This window comes from Lycium ferocissimum, chromosome 11, assembly GCF_029784015.1.
Source record: "Lycium ferocissimum isolate CSIRO_LF1 chromosome 11, AGI_CSIRO_Lferr_CH_V1, whole genome shotgun sequence".
Classification (NCBI taxonomy): domain Eukaryota; kingdom Viridiplantae; phylum Streptophyta; class Magnoliopsida; order Solanales; family Solanaceae; genus Lycium; species Lycium ferocissimum.
The window spans coordinates 38,778,346-38,796,932 of NC_081352.1; the positions used below are offsets into that span (position 1 = coordinate 38,778,346).

General features: G+C 35.9%; 2 protein-coding genes across 4 annotated transcripts; one reads left to right on the forward strand and one right to left on the reverse strand.

Annotated features, from left to right (window-relative positions):
- Positions 1-883: 883 nt before the first annotated feature.
- On the reverse strand, positions 884-8,200 carry LOC132036730 (vacuolar cation/proton exchanger 3-like). Its single transcript, XM_059427108.1, has 13 exons — positions 7,828-8,200; positions 7,574-7,680; positions 6,411-6,674; positions 6,244-6,311; positions 5,495-5,523; positions 5,121-5,317; positions 4,790-5,002; positions 4,579-4,713; positions 4,151-4,267; positions 4,011-4,064; positions 3,315-3,431; positions 2,811-2,907; positions 884-1,292 (listed from the first exon to the last, which is right to left on the reverse strand). The coding sequence occupies exons 2-13, from the start codon at positions 7,616-7,618 to the stop codon at positions 1,267-1,269; spliced, it is 1,362 nt and encodes a 453-aa protein (XP_059283091.1). The 5' UTR covers positions 7,619-7,680; positions 7,828-8,200; the 3' UTR covers positions 884-1,266.
- A 4,867-nt stretch (positions 8,201-13,067) lies between these two features.
- Positions 13,068-18,374, forward strand: LOC132035815 (protein CHROMATIN REMODELING 4-like). Of its 3 annotated transcripts, none has more exons than XM_059425948.1 (4): positions 13,068-13,211; positions 15,119-16,217; positions 16,315-16,384; positions 17,904-18,374. In XM_059425948.1, the coding sequence occupies exons 2-4, from the start codon at positions 15,292-15,294 to the stop codon at positions 18,057-18,059; spliced, it is 1,152 nt and encodes a 383-aa protein (XP_059281931.1). In that variant the 5' UTR covers positions 13,068-13,211; positions 15,119-15,291; the 3' UTR covers positions 18,060-18,374. The 3 variants fall into 3 exon arrangements, with proteins under 3 accessions (XP_059281931.1, XP_059281934.1, XP_059281933.1); XM_059425951.1 differs by lacking the exon at positions 13,068-13,211 and adding an exon at positions 13,236-13,386; XM_059425950.1 differs by lacking the exon at positions 13,068-13,211 and having other exon boundaries at positions 14,335-16,217.
- Positions 18,375-18,587: the final 213 nt, after the last annotated feature.

Below are 18,587 nucleotides of genomic sequence, written 5' to 3' on the forward strand. Positions count from 1 at the left end.
TAATGTTGAAACCTTGTGAATCCCAAAGGGCGACTTTGATTTGGTCATTGGTGTTTAAGCAACTTAATAATAAAATTTGTTTGCTGGTATATATTTATCGAGAATTAGCGGGATAGATGACCGAAACAATGGAGTAGATTTCTTAAAAATAATAATCGTTGACCAGATGATTAGAAGTTCTAAATTTAGATGTTTAATAGGAACAAATCTTGTTTCATTCATTTGATTGCTTCGCGATTGATGTAAGATTGAGGATAGAACTTTTATAAATTGGTCCTTTGATTATTAATTAGAGTCTCCTTAAACGTATTCCCTTTGTTTGGTCAACTTAAACGTATTCCACAAATAACTCTTTTTTTAGAGTGAGAGTGTAAATTCACAATAACCTTTTTTTTTAGTGTAATTCCACAAATTATCCATTTTGTTTGTAGTGTTCTTACGGGAGCCTTGATATTTACAAGTAATTGACTTTTCAAGTGAATTAGCGTAAATAGTTTATTACTATGGGGTATTTTTTATTTCATCGATAACTTTCTTTTTGAAACTTTTTAGTTATACTGCGGGACTCATGCCACACATATTGTGTTAGACTCCCACCGGAACCACTAGACCACAAAGTCTTGCTATATATTCCCATCATGTCTCTAATCTCATATTAGAGTTTTAATATTGCAAGAAAGTCAAAATACCAACAAATTGGCAGGATTAGCTGCAAGAGTACCACTTTCTAGTTTGGGGTGGGGGGGTGGGGTGGCGATGTACATTATTTTGCTTTCTATTTTCTTGGTGAAACTACATTTTTTTCTGGTGAAACTACAAAATCAAAAAATTTAGTCATCATTAGAGGATTGAACTTTCGTCGTATGCACGATACATCGTCTACGATTACAGATGACAAATACAATACATTCTGCTTTTGACAAGCAAAAAAAACTGTGTTTACAATAACCTGAAATTCCTAATATATATAACACAAAAACTTGTTTACTATCCAGCCATTTTCGAGGCGAAAAAATAAATCACCAGCTGCCACACAAAAAGACCTAATGATACAGTCAAAACTGACAAAGCAACATATACTTCTCAAATGAACAGATGGCAGTAATACAGAACCCTGAGCATCATCAACAGATGAATGCTTGTTAATATACACTGCTCAGAGTGGCCAAAACTTGAAGAAATGGCTCTTTATCATATGCAACTCTAATTTGAATTCAGGCCCTTCAGCTTTAGCAGGTCAACATGATCAGAAACCACGACGTTTATCTATGTTTTTGTGGTGGGCTTGTCCTCTGCAAAGCCATGATATATAATATTGGATTAGAAGGAAAAAACAGAATGAAAACGACGTATCCAACAAAGCAACAGTTAATTAATCAACATTATGAAGTCTCTGCAACAAATAATATCGAGCAGGTTGCAACTAAACATTATAAAGGTGCATATTGTACATTTGTACCTGTATGGATGACACAAGGAAAATCAGAATGAACATGACGAAAATTTTCAGACATACATGACGGATCTGTTTCATTTATTGTTCCATTTAGTGGACTTGAAGAGGCAAATAATATCCAATCTTTACAAACTCTGCTTGGATCCTAATTTCTCACCTGAGATATTCCTAATCAGCTCATTGTCTGAAATGAGCAGTGGCACGACTTTTATGTAAACTTGAACCAGAGTTTGCTGGATGTTATCTTCTAGTTCCAGAGGCTCAAGAAAAGAACATCTTCACTTTAACGCTTCCTCATTATTATGGAGTTTTTTGCTTTAAGTTTTAAAAGAAAATTGCTGATAAGGATCATGCACATTTCACGTGAGCCTAACCAAAAATTGGTAATGAATTCATAACTACAAAGCAAATTTTGTTGGGCTAAAACGGCCTAAAGATTCTTAACATGATGTGATATTGTCCGCTTTGGGCCAAGCCCGCACGGTTTTCCCCAAAAGGCCCCACATCATTAAGAGTATCCAACACCTTATAAGTAGCTCTTTTTTCTTTTCAGCTACCAATGTGGTACTTTGTTCGCACACTCAACAATCTCCCCTCGAACTAAGTTCCACATGACTCCTTACGAGTCAGAGATTCAACGTGTCAATGTGCCACCCACATCGTCAGAGTATTTACGGTCACCGAAGCCCAAAGGCTATGTATTCGTCTTCAAAGCTACGGGTAAAAGTTGTAAACCGTCCCATAGACGGGCAAAGGCACTAAGCCGGGCTCCACACCAAACTCCGCCATTTTCATACTCGTCCCGCCAAACCATTGGCTCTGATACCAGTTGTTGGGCTAAAACGGCCCAAAGATACTTTTAACATGATGTGATATTGTCCGCTTTGGGCCAAGCCCGCACGGTTTTCCCCAAAAGGCCTTACATCATTAAGAGTATCCAACGCCTTATAAGTAGCTCTTTTTCTTTTCAGCTACCAATGTGGTACTTTGTTCGCACACCTAACAAATTTTTGCCAAATTGTGCTTAATACTTGCTTTCCATATTTTGTGAAGTCAGAAGTGTTTCAGTATCCGAAGAATTGTATATCTCAGCTAAAATATATGATGGGCAGTCATCAATACAATGTTGAGTTTGTCAAGAACAAAATGGTTAACCAGTTATCTCATTTAACCACAGAAGAAGTGCTCAAAAACTGAGCAAGAGAAAAGCAGATCAGAATACGAGTGACAGTAACAGATATTATCAGTTAAAATGACAGTAACAGATGTTATCAGTTAAAATAAACACCAAAGAGTATATAAATCAACAACCAGGAGCTGCCATATAGTATTTCATAAGAGCAGCATAACTCACGTATAGCCTCTGGATCTATATGCACAAAGAAGCTTGCAGCGACTATCAAATAGCAGAGAAGGAGCATCAGTCCTTTAAAGTAATTGGAAGTTCCATCCTGCAGAAAGAGGAAAGGTTAACAGGAAAAAAAAGTTCAACAGCACGAAGCCTTGTGAGCTAAATTTTTAATCATAGCCTGCGGATACCCTCAGGAGTGAAGCAAAGAGCAAAGGGTCGAGAAGGAGGAGGAAAAAGAGACATGTCATATTTCTTTAATTGGATCAAGCTCCGACGAAAGACTTGCAGAACCTCTAACTTTTAGAAGCAAATACATTGCCTTCATGTTGTAGTTTTCAAGCAATTTGAAAAGACAAGAGTAAGGTTTGACTTTTTCCAAACCTCAACCTCTAAATTAAAAGAGGGCATAGAAACCAACTAGAAAAAAGTAATACACATCAGAGAAAGGGGAAAAAGTAGAACCAGAAATACTTCTAACTTATCTAGTTTACTAGTTTAAGAGCAAACCTGCAACATGAATGCTACTACAAGGACACTCATGAAAAGCGTGGCCGTTTCAAACAATTGGAAGTTCAAATCCATAGGACGGCCCATAATCCATCCAACCACCACGCAGAAGGGGATCTGCATCAAAGTACAGGTTCAAAGAGAATAAACTGCCAAGGATTACACAGATTATAATCAAAGCCAACAAACATTAACAAGTAAAATGTTGAATAATTATAAAAGAAGAAACTTAAAAAAAGTCAATAATGAACAAGAAAACCAGAATGACAGACTTAGTTATAAGAATTTTCATACATATTTAATACACAGGCAGTCTAGTAGGTTACTTTCAGGAAAAGATGAACGCAATACGAGAATAAATTCGATGTATTACTTTACTAGGTAGTTGACAATTGACATGGTTATTGGAAAGGTTCCAAATGTGTTTATCTTAATGAAAAAAGTGGCTCGCATATAAGTTCTGTGTCATGACTTATGTGATACGAGAACAATTTTCAGTGGATGTTATTATGTGATGGTCCAGGAAGTAAAGGCGGATAAAATATGAGATAGTGCATCTACATTCAAATATAACTAGAGCCTAATGGTAGAGTCTTCCTGAATGAGACATCCGATCTGAAGTTATTCAAGAGTAACCTCCTTCTTAAAGTTTCTCTTTGATGTATTTAACAAGCATAAATTTTTTGAATTACCTACCCCAAACATGGCAATCTGCGTTGATGAGCCTATTGCCACTCCCAAAGAGATGTCCTGTGATGGCACCAGGTAAATTGGTAAATGAAGAAAAATGATGGTAAACCATAGTTTTGATACAAAGAAAAGAGAGAAGAATGTACAAGCTTGTCTTTGCAAGCAAACATGACAGCACCAGCATGCTCAGCTGCATTTCCAACAATCGGGAGCAGTATGACACTTATAAATGCCACAGGAATACTCATAGCAACTGATGCCCCCTGAAAGATAGTGTAGTTTATTGGCAGAGAAACTCAGAAAAACATTTTTTTAAGTTTGTCTTAGGCTTCTTATATGTGTCAAAGATAGAGAGTTGAGATTGATATGAGCCTTTGTGCCATTTATTTATTGGCAGCAGATTGTTTGTCAAGAATTTTCTGACATTTTGTAATCTATTTTTATGTTATTTAAGGAACATAGACTGGAGAAAAATTAGATTCCCGACTTATTGAGAATGAGATGATTCTACTAATGCCAAAGTTATGAAAAGGCAATTAGAAAATGAGAATAAATAGCAGCACAAAGAATTTACCTCTATGGCATTAACCAGGTATTCTGACAAGACCGCGATCCATAGTGTCATAATCGAAAGCCATATGATTGACCCCCATTTTGATATCTCAGGGGCTTCTTCCTCATCTGGGCTTCCGTCATTCTCACCCTCTTCCTGAATTTTATTAACTTTTAGGAAACCTGAAGTGACATTTAACCCAAAAAGTTCGGAGAAAATAAAGAACCCCAACCTCAGAAATTGGCATGTAAAGACTATTCTGACTAGTCAGCTGATAAAACAGGTATGCACCATATGCTACAAGCATTACGCAGCTGCTGAATCTGGAAAGTGCCAGCTCTGACTTCCCAAAATGCAACTCAGTGTGTGTAAAATGGAGGACAGCAGGGAACAGTAAGCCCATCACTGCCATCAAAAGCAACCCCGAATTCATCACTGCATTTCCCTGAACAGAGAAAAATCATAGAATGTCATACCTTGCTATAGTGATCGTATGATACAGCTTGAACAAAAAACTGATATTGATTTCCGGGTCATATAAATATGGTAATAACAAAATCTACCTTGTCAAAAACCTGGTCCTTACTGGAATGAACAATTCCACCACCAAAAAATGCACATCCGAGCACTAGTAATGTATTAGATAGAATTGAACCTAATAATGACTGCTGAACCACACGAATCATGCCTCTTCTCAGTGCATACATTGATATTATTAGCTCTGTCGCGTTACCAAAAGTTGCATTTAAAAGTCCTCCAACTGCAAAATTACAACAGCAAGCCGAAACCAAGTTGAGACTGAAGAAGTGATCATTATTCTAATGCAACAAAATGTCCTATGGAAAATAGTCACATAAAGAAGAAAAATGACCTTAAAGTCGAGTATATGAAAAATACGTATGTACATCTATGATATGAAGCAAAACCACAAGATTACCTGTTGGCCCCGTATAGAAAGCCAGCTGCCTACATAAATGAAAAAACCAAAAACACATCAATTATGAAACGTATAGACACTATTAACAGCTTCTAAGTAACACAAATGATCACCTTCAGCTTATTCTTCAAATACAAAGTTCCACTGTATCAACTTAATAGAGACTCATAATTAGAAAGCTACTCATTTTCCAAATTATCCATACAACAAAACAGGAACATGAAGTTTAAATGCATTCTAGCCCAAACTTCCATTTTACTGTCATTAATACACATTAATAGCCTGATTGGCCAAGCTTCCAGAATTTGCTTATTTTGAAAAGTGATTTTTGTCAGAAATGCTTTTCGGAAAGGTACTTTTGGAGAGTAGCTGGAGAGTAGCAGTTTATGTTTGGCTAATCAATTTGAAAAACACTTTTGCCAATATTACAGCCGTAGTTTGTGCTTGACCAATGCCAAAAGTGCTTTTGAGGAAAAGCTACCTTTTTTAGCTTCCGAAAACAGCTTCTGCTACTGCACAAAAGCACTTACTTTTTCTCTAAAAGCTTGGACAAACACCTCAACTTTCTAAACTAAGCACTTTTTGAAAAATCAAGCACTTTTGGTTTCCCAGAAGCTTAGCCAAACAGGCTATAAGCCTGAAACATTAACTAAATAGTGACAAGGCCTTGCCAACAACAAATGCATTCCCCTTGATCCTTAATGATCTGCTCATACAAAGTACCGTAGATACTGAGTGTAGAGAATTACTCTGTCGCCCAACCTAAGCGCTCTGCAAGGGGTATGATTCCTAACAAGCTAAGAAAGAAGATCCATCCCTGAAAAAGTCATGACAGAAAAGAACAAGAGAAAAAGTAATGTGAGTAAGCTCTTTCAAGAATCGATGATATCGGACGGGAAAAAGTTCTGCGACTTACATGATGATCGGTTAACATATCGACAATCATGGCTAAAGGACCACAAGGAATAAGTAGGTTTAACTTCTTGGTAAACAAAACTATGTGCATCTGCCTTAGTATATTTTTCCACACATATTTACAACTGACATCGTCCGTATCGGCATCAAAAACGGATATCTGAGGAGTGGCATCCATAGAAGTTGTCCTCCTATCATTATGCTTAGAGTTCACAAGGTTCTCATCTTCAAGCTGAAGTACTGCTCTTCCTTCTAGTGATCCCATCTGTTTAGCCAGTATTCCTTCATTAGATATGATAAAAAGAAGGCCAAAATGTGTAGCCTTTAGGTATTTTTGGTCACGATGCAGACTAGAATCTTAAACATAGAAGATTATAAAATTTTCTCCACAGGCATGAAAAAGTTCCTCTAATCGAGCCACTCATTCACCTTGTTCATACTTTTCAAACCAACTTTGCGCATTCAATGAACAAAATAATTAGATTTATCAAACGGAAAAGAAAAGGAACGTTGTTAATAGAAAGTCAATGAATGATTAGCAAGGGAGAAAACACAACACCTTCCAAGTGCAACGACAAACTGACAAAGATTTTGATTTATTTCTATATGAAGAATATCAATAGCAGTCCATTTTTGTAAGCGTGGTGTCCAAGCCAGTTTGCACGCATCTCAACTAATTCCACGGGGTACCTGCTACCTCCCACCAGCACAGGTATCAAGTAACTCTATCCACCAAGGTTTTGAAAAATGGGAAGAAATCACCTAGTGTTTTGCCTCCGCTAGCTGGGATTTAAACCTGATTCCTCGTGATTCTTAATCCACTTCATTGACTACTAGGCCAACAGTCCTTATTTAGCCCTTGATCACCTCTCTTAAAAGTTACAATATTATAGCTCCCTATTGAATTCCCTTGTGATATTTAACCATAATTTATTTTGAAACAAAAATGATGAAGACAACAAGTTTATAACTCAAGTATACCCCCTCTCCCTCCCCCTTGGTATCATTCCTTACGCATGACTAAGATCAGAAGCATCAGATTCTTCAAAAATTCATAACTGACTAACTCCCATCAATTTGTTTTTGTTACTCATCAATTTTGCTAAATGTAACATAACAATGACCATATAATTGGTGCAATAGGAGAGGGGAAGGAAAACTCACTTCAAGATGGGACTTCCCCCCTGAAAATTGTGAATCTTTAGCCATCCACTAATGGTTCTGCTCTGCGGAAAAAACAGAATAATTTCCATCTCCGACCATTTGCATAGCTGCCAACAAAAATTCAAACCAAAGACACGAAATATTTTAAAAAAATATCAATTGGTGAAATACCTATGGATAAACAATAAACACCAAAAGAGGCTTGTGGTCAGGTTGATTTTGTCAAAACAAGTGTCCTAAGAAAATGAACATACCTGATGAGAGTCAACAACTGCTAGGAAACCCAATTCGTGACATGCATGTCCACATTTAATTGTTTATCAAACAAAATAAAAGAATCTTCACAGGATATTTTGTCACAGCATAGAATTATAAGTCTTTCTTCTCTTTTTTTCTTTGCAGAATTTACACTTATTCTTTTATGTCTCTGTCTTTGTCAAAGATTGAATATTTTTTTGTCTCCGTCTAAGTTAGTTTCTTTATGTTGCTTAGCGTAGTTTGCGGGACGAAGTGGTAAGAGAAAGGGGCGGTTGGTATAGTTGGTTATTTGATGGATCAGAATTAAGAAAGCATCATAGCCTTTGGAAGATCAAACTTCAATGTCACAGGTGCTACTAAACTGCCAAACTCAATTGAATAAATACTTGAGTTTTTCTAATAAACATAGTATCCAATTAAATATTATTTTGCTTTATAATACTTTTTACGTAATTCCTGAATATATAAATTTCATTTCAAAAAACTTTAAGTTCTTATATCCAAATTCACTCTAAATATTACTTACTAGTTGGTTTAACCCTCATAATTTGACTCAATCCACATAAATTGAAACAGACAGAGTATGTGTTACAACTTAAATTCTTAATTATATAGGTGACAAAATCATCTAATATACAAAAAATGGCATTAATTTTTATTTTTTTATTATTTTTTGAATTATTTTCCAAGGCGTAGGTGCTATGATAGATGCAGGGTCATATGTTGAACACATTTTGTCGAAAAAAATAATATGTATATTAAACATATAAATAAAAAATTACATATTAAATTTTTAAACATTCTTATCGGAATTCCTGATTTCATGAACCAGAACTAAGGAAACATCATTGCCTTTGGTGGATGAAACTCCAATGTCACAGCTAGTGCTAAACTGCAAGCCAATTTGTATATATACTTAACTTTCATTTTTTTCATAATAATTATGTCCGAGTCAACTTGTGTGTATACTAGATCAACTATTCTATTCATTATCAGATAGATGACATGACTTTTCATTCAATTTTTGTTATTTCAAGTCGTCGGTACCACGCCAGATTGCAAGGGTCGTGCCACTACCAATATTCTACAAGGACTTCTTGTAAAAGCATACCCCCTTTAACTTCCTTCTAGCTATTGTTGTGGAAATTTACAGCAGATGCAAGTTCATTGAAATCTGGCTTTATAAAAGCTTTCAACTTTGAGGAAAGGTATATATTCTTGCTTAATTTTCGTAGGTTGGGCCCGAAAGACCAAGACCATCTGCAGAAGTTAGCTTCAAAGTCATCTTCACCCATCTTTACAAGATTCAATATATAAATAATATTAAAGAAAGTAATGCCTTGGTTATGCTGGTCATTTAGTAAAAGCTTGAAAATTAATTTAAGTAGAACTTTACAAGCTAGCTAAAAGGGAGAAATTACTTGGAATGATCAATTTTTGAGCCGGCATATAAAGTTTAGCCATTATTTCAAATGTAAATGAAAATAAAGTACTTTTTAAATTGAAAATAATATATGGACAAAAAAGCAACAACAACACAACAACAACATACCCAGTGAAATCCCACAGTGTAGGGTCTGAGGAGGGTAAAGTGTACACAGACTTTACCCCCATCTCGGAAGATAGAGAGTTTCGAAATACCCCGAAAAGAAAACATGACGAGAAAAGGTTAGATAAGCACGCATCAAAGCAATACGAAAATGAAACTAACGAAAGCGACAAAAGCCATGATAAAGCGATGCGAGAAAAGATGTAAGAGTCGTCATGCCCCGAACCACGGCACAAAGACTCGGTGCGCCTGCATGTTACCGAGCGAAACATGAATCATCACGAGGCATAAATGAGGAATATAACGTGAATGCATGATGAGCCTTTATGAAACGTAGTAAGTCACAATACTTAATAAAATACTTGTTTAAACATGAGTGCGAAAATAACATGAATGACAAAATGGCTATACGACTCCGAATGTCGACATAACATAAGCGACTTGTCTAGTCTATGAAACCTCATCATGAGTCCGATCGGAAAACACACTTTTCGACAAGGCCCCCCAAGCCACCTTAAATGCATAACTAATCATAAAATAAAGTTGACTAAAAGACGAGATGGGGCTACAAGTGACACGAGCAAATCTGCAATGCGGCGTCCGTAAATACGTACTGCGATCATATAGTTGCAAGAATCAAAGGACATTGAAGAAAATGAACCGAATGAAATAACATGGGACATGAAGCGACTATCGACTAGAAACTAAAACACAGACATGAGCATGAGCATGAGTACATGTATATATAACATAAGTAAAACATGATACTAGATCATTTCATTCCCATGTGATATCACCGCGTGGGTACGTGAGTCCTCCGATCATACCTTGCCGGGGTATAAGATGGTATCGTGCACGATGGATCCATTGGTGTAGCAAAATTAAGGGGACGATCCGCACGGTGGCTACGTAGTTTGGGCTATCGAGCCTTCTAATTTGTGCAACTCCCAAAAACACATGAACATAATATAGTTGGCTAAGAAGCCCTGATTTTCGTGAAATAACTTGTAATCATGATTTCACGAAGTAACTTGTAACATAGCTTGTATCACGGTTTTATGAAATAACTTGTATTTAGCATGTATATTTCTTGTATCATGGCATGAAAATAATTATATGATTTAATTGCATGAAAACTTGTAGACATATAGGATATTCATGAAATAATCATTCTTAGTCAAAACATGCATGCAAGAACCCATGGAATACAAAATATGGGTTTTCATGGATTACAGACAGATTCTCAATAATCATAAAGAAATATTAAGAACTCAATGATGGAATTATAACAATTCATTCAAAATATAATCATGGACATGGACCTAAGGTTATTTGAGCATGGTATAGAAACCTAGTTTTAGTAGAGAATCATAATTTATGGATTATGAGGCGTGGGGAAGAAAACAATGATGTTCCCACACGTAGATAGTAACTCTACATACCTTAGTCGCTCCAAAACTTGAATTATAGACTTGAGCTTTGAAGAAGATTTCCAAAAACCTTGAATTTTGAACACGAGATGGGTTTTCTTGAAAACCCTATGTTAAGAATGATGAATTCTTGCTTAATGATCATGAACGTATGTTGGAATTGACTTGGATTGCATGGAATAGGCTTACCTTAAAGTTTCTTGAAGGTTGGGAGAGAAGAGCTTAGTCCTTAGGGCTTGAGAGACTTCTTTAAGTTCTTTACCTTAAAAATTGGTTTAAAACGAAGTGGGAATGAATATAATGAAATTTGGCTCTTAAAATGTCGTGGTCGGTGCGCGGTCGCGAATGGAGGTTACTTGCGCACAGTGATCGCGCGGCGAGCGTAACACTGCCCGGTGCGCGATCACGCCTTCGCGCAGAGTAAAACGGGTATAACTTTAGCAAGCTCCATTTGAGCTCCATAATATATGGTTGGAAAGGTATTTCAAAGGGACTTTCATGTTTTGAGTTTTCTCAAATTCCTAACGTCATAGTATAAGTACAAGTTTCACTTGAAGACGAATTTAGAATAAGTGAACTTCACTTTTTGGTTTGACTTCAAAACGACCGTTTATCACCGAATGGCTTCATATAGCTAAAATATGATCTTTATACTAGTTTTCATACGTTCACATCTAACTCGGATTTACGGGATATTACCGATATGGTTTAGTATGAAAGTACGAGGTGTTACACTACCACAGATAAATATGACAATTGTGGTACAAGAAACAACATATAGTTGCAAGAATCAAAGGACAAGAAAATGAGGATCAAAACTGCGACTACTAGTATGACGGGATACGTGACACTACCTATTTGCGAATTTTTGTCCCTATTTTGTGCTGGCCATCTCTTAGCACCTCTTGCGGCCTCTCACCTCTTTCCGAAATGACAAGCCAATCTCACACCTGTCGCTGGGCATCTATGTCTCTCCTCTTCACCTGCCCAAACACTAAACTACTTCAGAAAGTTCATGGAGTTCCATGATTTTTCGGGAAGTTTGAAATATGTATCATGGATGAAATAAAGTGAAAAAAATATTTCACTCAAAGTACCCTCTTTCGAAGTTTGAAATAAGTATCATGGGTGAAAGAAAGTGAAAAAAAAATATTTCACTCAAGGTACCTTTTTTGAACTGAGGACAATGTCTTAGAATGCAACTTCGACAAGTTGAAACTCAATGATTGTGTCCTAGAGTTTGAATAAGTCTTGCTATAAAATTACAACAAGAAATTTTATTTTTAAGATTGGGTTGAAATTCCAGTATAGTGGAGTTTCACCTTTAAAATTTTCAAGCTCTAGCACACCATGGTGGAGTTTAACATGTAGGGAATTTGGTACTCCAATATAGCATAATGGAGTTTCACTTGAAGACTTCGAATATAGTGTAATGGAGTTTCACCTTTAGATAAGATTTTTTTCTTTTGTATCAAATACTTATTTCGTATGAAAGAGTGATTGAACATTAAATAATTTTGAGATCGTGAGTAAAGCTTGATTAGGGGTCATTTGCACTTTTGTCCTTGTTTTGTGCTGGTCTTTAATTTTTGCTCCCCAAGACAAAAATTTTGTCGCGGACATAAATTTATTACACATCAGAATATCTTACAAATTATGTCGGATCACTTAAAATACTTATGCCCGATAAACATAAGTTCAATTTTGAAGGGTAAAAATTAAAGACCAGCCCATTTGAAGGACAAACCGTGCAATTTCTTCCTTGATTAGCGGTCCAAAAATTAACTAGTTGCTACCAATTTTCTCCGGGAAATTCGCAACAATGCCCCTTATTCGGGTGGCCTTTAATTTTTGTTCCTCAAATTGCTGGTATTTAATTGTTGTCCTTCGACTAGAATTTCCTGAGGTTCTGGGTTTAAAACTCGGCTCAGGCATAAAAATAAAAAGAAAATCGCAAGGCAAGGCTTTTGGAAAAGTGCGCCCTTATGCGCATATATTGCTTTTTTCCCAAAGCCTTGTCGCCTTATAAGACAAACTTTTTTTTTTTTTGATTGACTTTTTCCAAAGCCATGTATTTTTTTTTTTTTTTTTTGATTGATTAGGGGTTCGAATCCAAAAACTCGTGATATTTTCGGTCACTTTTTTAAGCGAAGGACCAAAATTAAAAACCAATTTAAAAGAAGGTGGAAAAAAATGATTTTCTCCAAGCTAAAAGTGAGCCATTTTCCCATAGATTGGGTCTCACAGCCCACAGGTACCAACAAAATTCCCAGTTGTGGCCCAAAAATGGGCCCGCCAAGTTTAATTTGAATTAGTCAATCTTTAGGCCCACTTGATTCACAGTCGGTTCCACCAACTCCTCACGCCGGTTTTCCTCCGGTGCGGTGATACCCACCTGTAGGTTCTTTTCACTCTCTCTCTCTCTCTCTTCGTACTTTCTCTCTCTAGGTTATTGATTCTATATCTCTGAAAAAAATAATACCTAATTTACGATACTTTTTACTGGTATATCACAAGTTTGAGTATAGCTTTAATTCGACTTTGTGTCAACAGCGTTTAAGTAATGTTGAGAAAAGGTGAAATTGTTGATTTTTACTGGTAGATTACGACTTGTAGGTTATTTCACTCTTCTCGTGCATAAAGATAGCTTTAATTCGAATATGTGTCAATACTGTTTAAGTATTGTTAATTTTTTTTATTTTTTTTGAATTATTCTGAAAAAAAGGTGAAATTGTTGATTTTTCTATACTAAAAACAGTCTAATCGTTTATACTTTGGTAGTTGTACGTTATTAACAGGGTTTAAGTAATGTTAATTTTTTTTGAATTATCCTCAAAAGGTGAAATTGTTGATATTTCTATAGTAAAAACAGTCTAATCGTTTATACTTTGGTAGATTTCAAGTTGTGCGTTATTAACAGGGTTTAAGTAATGTTAATTTTTTTTTGAATTATCCTCAAAAAGGTGAAATTGTTGATATTTCTATAGTAAAAACAGTCTAATCGTTTATACTTTGGTAGATTACAAGCTTTAGGTTATTTCAATCTGTCTCGTGCATGAAAACAGCCTTAATTCAAATATGTGTCAACAGCGTTTAAGTGTTAATGTTTTCTAATTATCCTCAATAAAAGGGGAATTTTTTTTGATGTTTTCTATAGCAAAAACAGTCTATTTGTTGATACTTTGGATCGAAGCAAAGTTGATTGAACGCTTGAACAGATTTTAAGTTCTTACCGTTTAAGTGTCATTGTTTGAAATAAAGTAATTTGAAATTCAACCGTAAATTAGTACTCAAGATTCAGCATTGCTTTGTCACTCCGTCTGTCTAGTTTTGATGGTCTTAGTTTAACTCTGCAACTTTCTTTTTTTTTCCGTTGATTGTTAACTCAAAAGAAGGGAAAAAAAAAAGGTGCAAAGTCAAACCAAAACATTTTTTTTTTTTGGGGGGGGGGGAGGGGAATCTGCACAATTATTAAGAGTGAAGTTGAAAATATGAATTGTTTGATATTCCTAGTTGTGAAGAATATAGGTTTCATGTCTTGGCTTTTGAGCTTCGGAAGACTTTAAGGAAAAGCTGCATTACAAAGAGTAAAAAGAGAGCTATGAGCTTTTCTATTACTTTACTTAAGGAGAATTGTGTCTTTGGAACTGACCAAAATGAACTATCTTGTAACAATCTATTATGGTACATAGAAAGTAATACAATAACAAAATAACTATGCCTCATGTCCAGACTAGTTGAGGACTTGAGGTCGGCTATTCCATCAAAAGTTGACTAGTTTTAAGCTGGTCGCCAAACTATGTCAACCCTCTTTTAAACTGGACCAGCAATATGAGCTTACATAGGATATATACAAAGCTCACACAAGTAGAGTTCCCCATTAGAGAATAAATAGAACAATAACAACAACAACATACCCAGTATATTCCCACAGGTGGGGTCTGGGAGGGTGGAGTGTACGCAGACCTTACCTCTACCTTGGGAGGTAGTGAGGCTATTTCCGATAGACCCTCGGCTCAAGAAAAGCATTTCAAAGAAGGTCAGTCAAGAATTAACAGAAGTAGAGAATAAATAGAAAAGAAAAAAAAAAAAAAACACAATCTCTAATTTCATATACCAAAGGTCATTAATTATCACAGAGTGAGTTATACTTTAAATTAATTGATGACTATTTTGTCAACACTTAACTATTTGGTTATGCTGTGTCTGATGCTAATCGTGGAACTCTTAGAAAAGAGAATGATGATCTGTATTGATTATTTAAACTGTGCTGGAACTTATGGTGTTTTTCCATGTCTATGATTGAAGCGAACCTTGATTTGAAGCAAACTCTGGTTGGATGGTTGATTCATCAGTATCTTTTGAGAATCATCTATTAAGTAAATACTAGAAACATCAACAAGGAGCTGCGTCTTGGATGATACCATGGGTTAATTCCTACGGAAACATTGACGGGATAGAAAGGAAAAATCCTGGAACAAATGGGCCTGTCGGAGAAAGATATTTGTATAAAATGTGATAAAGGTGGGGAAGTGTTGGCTTGTGCTGATAGATGTTGTCCTATAGCAGTTCATGTAAGGTGCATGGGTTGTCCAGCTAGATTTGATGATTCGGGAAAATTCTATTGCCCCTACTGTCTATATAGGCAATCAATTGCAAAATTTCATCAAGCAAAGGAGCATGTTTTGTCAAAAAAACAAGCTCTTCATACTTTCATAGATAAGGAAATGATAGACAACGTCAGAGAGGTGCCATCAATAGCGAGCAAATCGACATGTGAAAGTGCTGATGAGCCATTAGCAGAAAAGAAGAGTGATGTTCCAGAAAGCAATTGTGATCAACAATTGGTGGTTGGGCAGCAAATACATTCAGGACCAGATGTTGATTGTGGTAGTAAACCTAGTGTGCATACATCTTCTAAAGCAACAGCAACTGATTCTAGAGTTTTAGAAGCTGGAAAGAGCGTTCAGGTAAATGATCTAAAAGAAGTTGGTGAACACCAACTAGAGAATATTGTTGAAGATAGCCGCTTAAGTAACTCATCCGTTGCTGAAGAGGACAAATCGGGGAATGAACTTGTTCTGGCAGAAACGAAAAGAAATTCTGCTGAAATTACAGGAGAACAGATGATAGGGGTTGATCAAACTACTGAAACCATCATGAACACAGATCCTCCATTGCAGCAGCATGTGCATGGTAAAAGAAAAGCTGAAACTGGGGATTTAAAACGTGGAGAATCTAAGTCTGTTTCAACACAACGTGAGTGTGGCCAAAAGGTTAACAAAGTTAAAGGTGAGTGTATGCTCACTGACTCTCCAAGAAGGTTAACTAGGACATCAGCTTCTTTACTTGAGAAAAGTAGTGCAGCGGGCGAATTAGTGCAAGTTAAACAGCAGTCCATATTGTTGTAAGTTGTCACTTTATTGAAATGTTTTGAAGTTTGAGTGCATTATATTCTTCATTTTTTCAACAACTGATAATTTCAACTTTATTCTCTGCTGCAGACCAGTTATCCTTCCAAATGGGAAACGTAGAAGAGTATTATGGAGTCGCGAAGAGGAAGAGATGATTGAGGTACATTTCCAGGAATCTCTGTTGTTTTAGGTTTGTTTCGGTATCGTGAGCCATAGATACGTCGTAAGTCCTTACATTGGAAGATGACATCAATTTTTTTTGACTTACTAGGTATTGACTTGATTAGCTATGGTTTGGTAGTTGGGTTAAGTTCCTCGACTGAACTTAGTTAATGTTGTCCTCATACCACCAATTCTTCTGATTCATCCTTTTTTTTTTTAATTTAGTTTAGTTTTTGCAAACTCACTTCCATCTCCCTAATGCAACTTAAACATTTTTTAAGGTTCTTTATGCTTAAAAAGCCATATGTTTCGTTCATGAAAAAGGGCTAGGCAGTAAGAACTTCTGACATCTTACAGATGTTGCAATTTATTTTCCTTGTTGTTTTTGAGGTGTTAACAACTGACTTTTTTTATATATCTTCAATACATAATTTTATGCTTTTTGGTCTCTCTTTTCCTGTAAACTTCTTCTCACATGAGGGTGCATAAAATACTTATGGGGAGCAAGAATACGCAAATTTTAGATATGTGGCTTCTCGTGGTTATTCTTGCGTATTGCAAAAGTTACCTACTTTCCCAAAGCTGGGTTGCCGCCTCCTTTAAAACTAAGAGAAGAAAAAAGGGTAATGGAAAACTGCAAAGTGAAATATAGTCAATGGGACTGGCAAAAATGAAGAAATTTACATTGATAATTCCTCCTTACCTCTGGTAAGGGCAACCTTGTATCATCAAATTCTGTACTTCCCAGACTTCCTGTGTTAGTCCTTTTTTTTTTTTTTTTTTTAATGGGATAAGGAAACTTACCCTGGTATTTATCCCTGCATTGCGAAAAAATGTGCTGCACTCGGATAGTAGATATAGAAAGGAGGATAAAAGTCTGCTTATTGCAAAGAAGAGAAATATTTTTCAGTAATAACCCTTCTCTCATATCACAGATGATAATTATTCGTTGGCAGGCGGATGGAGCACTATAACTTGGGGTTCAATTGAACCCCAAACTTTTGATGCGGGATATAAATTTATGTGTAAAAATTTACTAAAATTACAATAAATAGTAGATATGAACCCATAACTTTAGAAATAGTATGGTTTAGTGCTAAAAATTTAAGAAGTTGAACTCCTAGAATTTAAATCCTAGATCCGCCTCTGTTTGTTGGACAAATATGTAAAAGAACAGTTTCATTGAGATAGATAATCCATTATCAAATGCTTGCTTTGAAAATTTATAAAGTAATGGGACAACATTGATCATATAGTGTTGTGATTCATATTGTTCGTATCAATTGGCATCACTGGAGATGTTGAGTGATTCAAAGAGCTCAAACAGGCTCTTGTGATGCGTTGAATGGTGGCAATATAAGTATGCCTAGATACCAGATTGGTTGAGGCAATTCCAATGATTTTTCTTTGTGTGCAGTGTCAGCAAAAAAGTGATTTGTCACTATTGTTTGCAGTCATCTGCTTCATTTGCTGATGTGTCTGAGTTCCTGACTTCATTGTGCATGTTGTCGTTGCAGGAAGGAGTTCAAAAATTCTCAAGCACTGTAAACAAGAACATCCCGTGGAGGAAAATTCTAGAATTTGGTCGTCATGTGTTTGATTATACTCGCACTCCAACTGATCTCAAGGACAAATGGAAACAAATCTGCTCTAAATATGGTGGGCGAGTCTGACCAGGAGTTCTTTGCTGAACTTGTGAAATGGCGGAAGTGTCTTGTGATATCTAGATTCACATGTGTGATAAATACCTTTTCTTTTTGTGGATAGTTTCTTCAGCAAGGAGGTCAGTTTTGAGGGGTAAAAAGTTAGAATTAGTTGTAGCTTCTTATTTGTTAAGATGAACATGATGTTTTAATGGGGTTTACCATGTGTCTTTTTGTTGATAGTTGCAGGGAACGTGTAAATTTCCATATAAATCTAGCTTAATGTACACTATACTTTTAGAAGAAAACAAGTAATAGTTGATGCATAGATAGTTTGAAAGGGAATTACTTCATGTTTGGTCCTTTTTCGAGCACCTTTTTCTTTATGCCGCACCCAATCCCATATCCTGCCTTGTAGTCACCAGGATTTCTTAACATAATTTTCTCTCGTCATTTTTATTCAATTAAATAAATTCAAATTTTGTTTGTTACTTTATGTAAGTAATAAAAAAGATGCAAAAATAAGAAGAAAATTTGAAAGATACGTTTAGCAAGTCC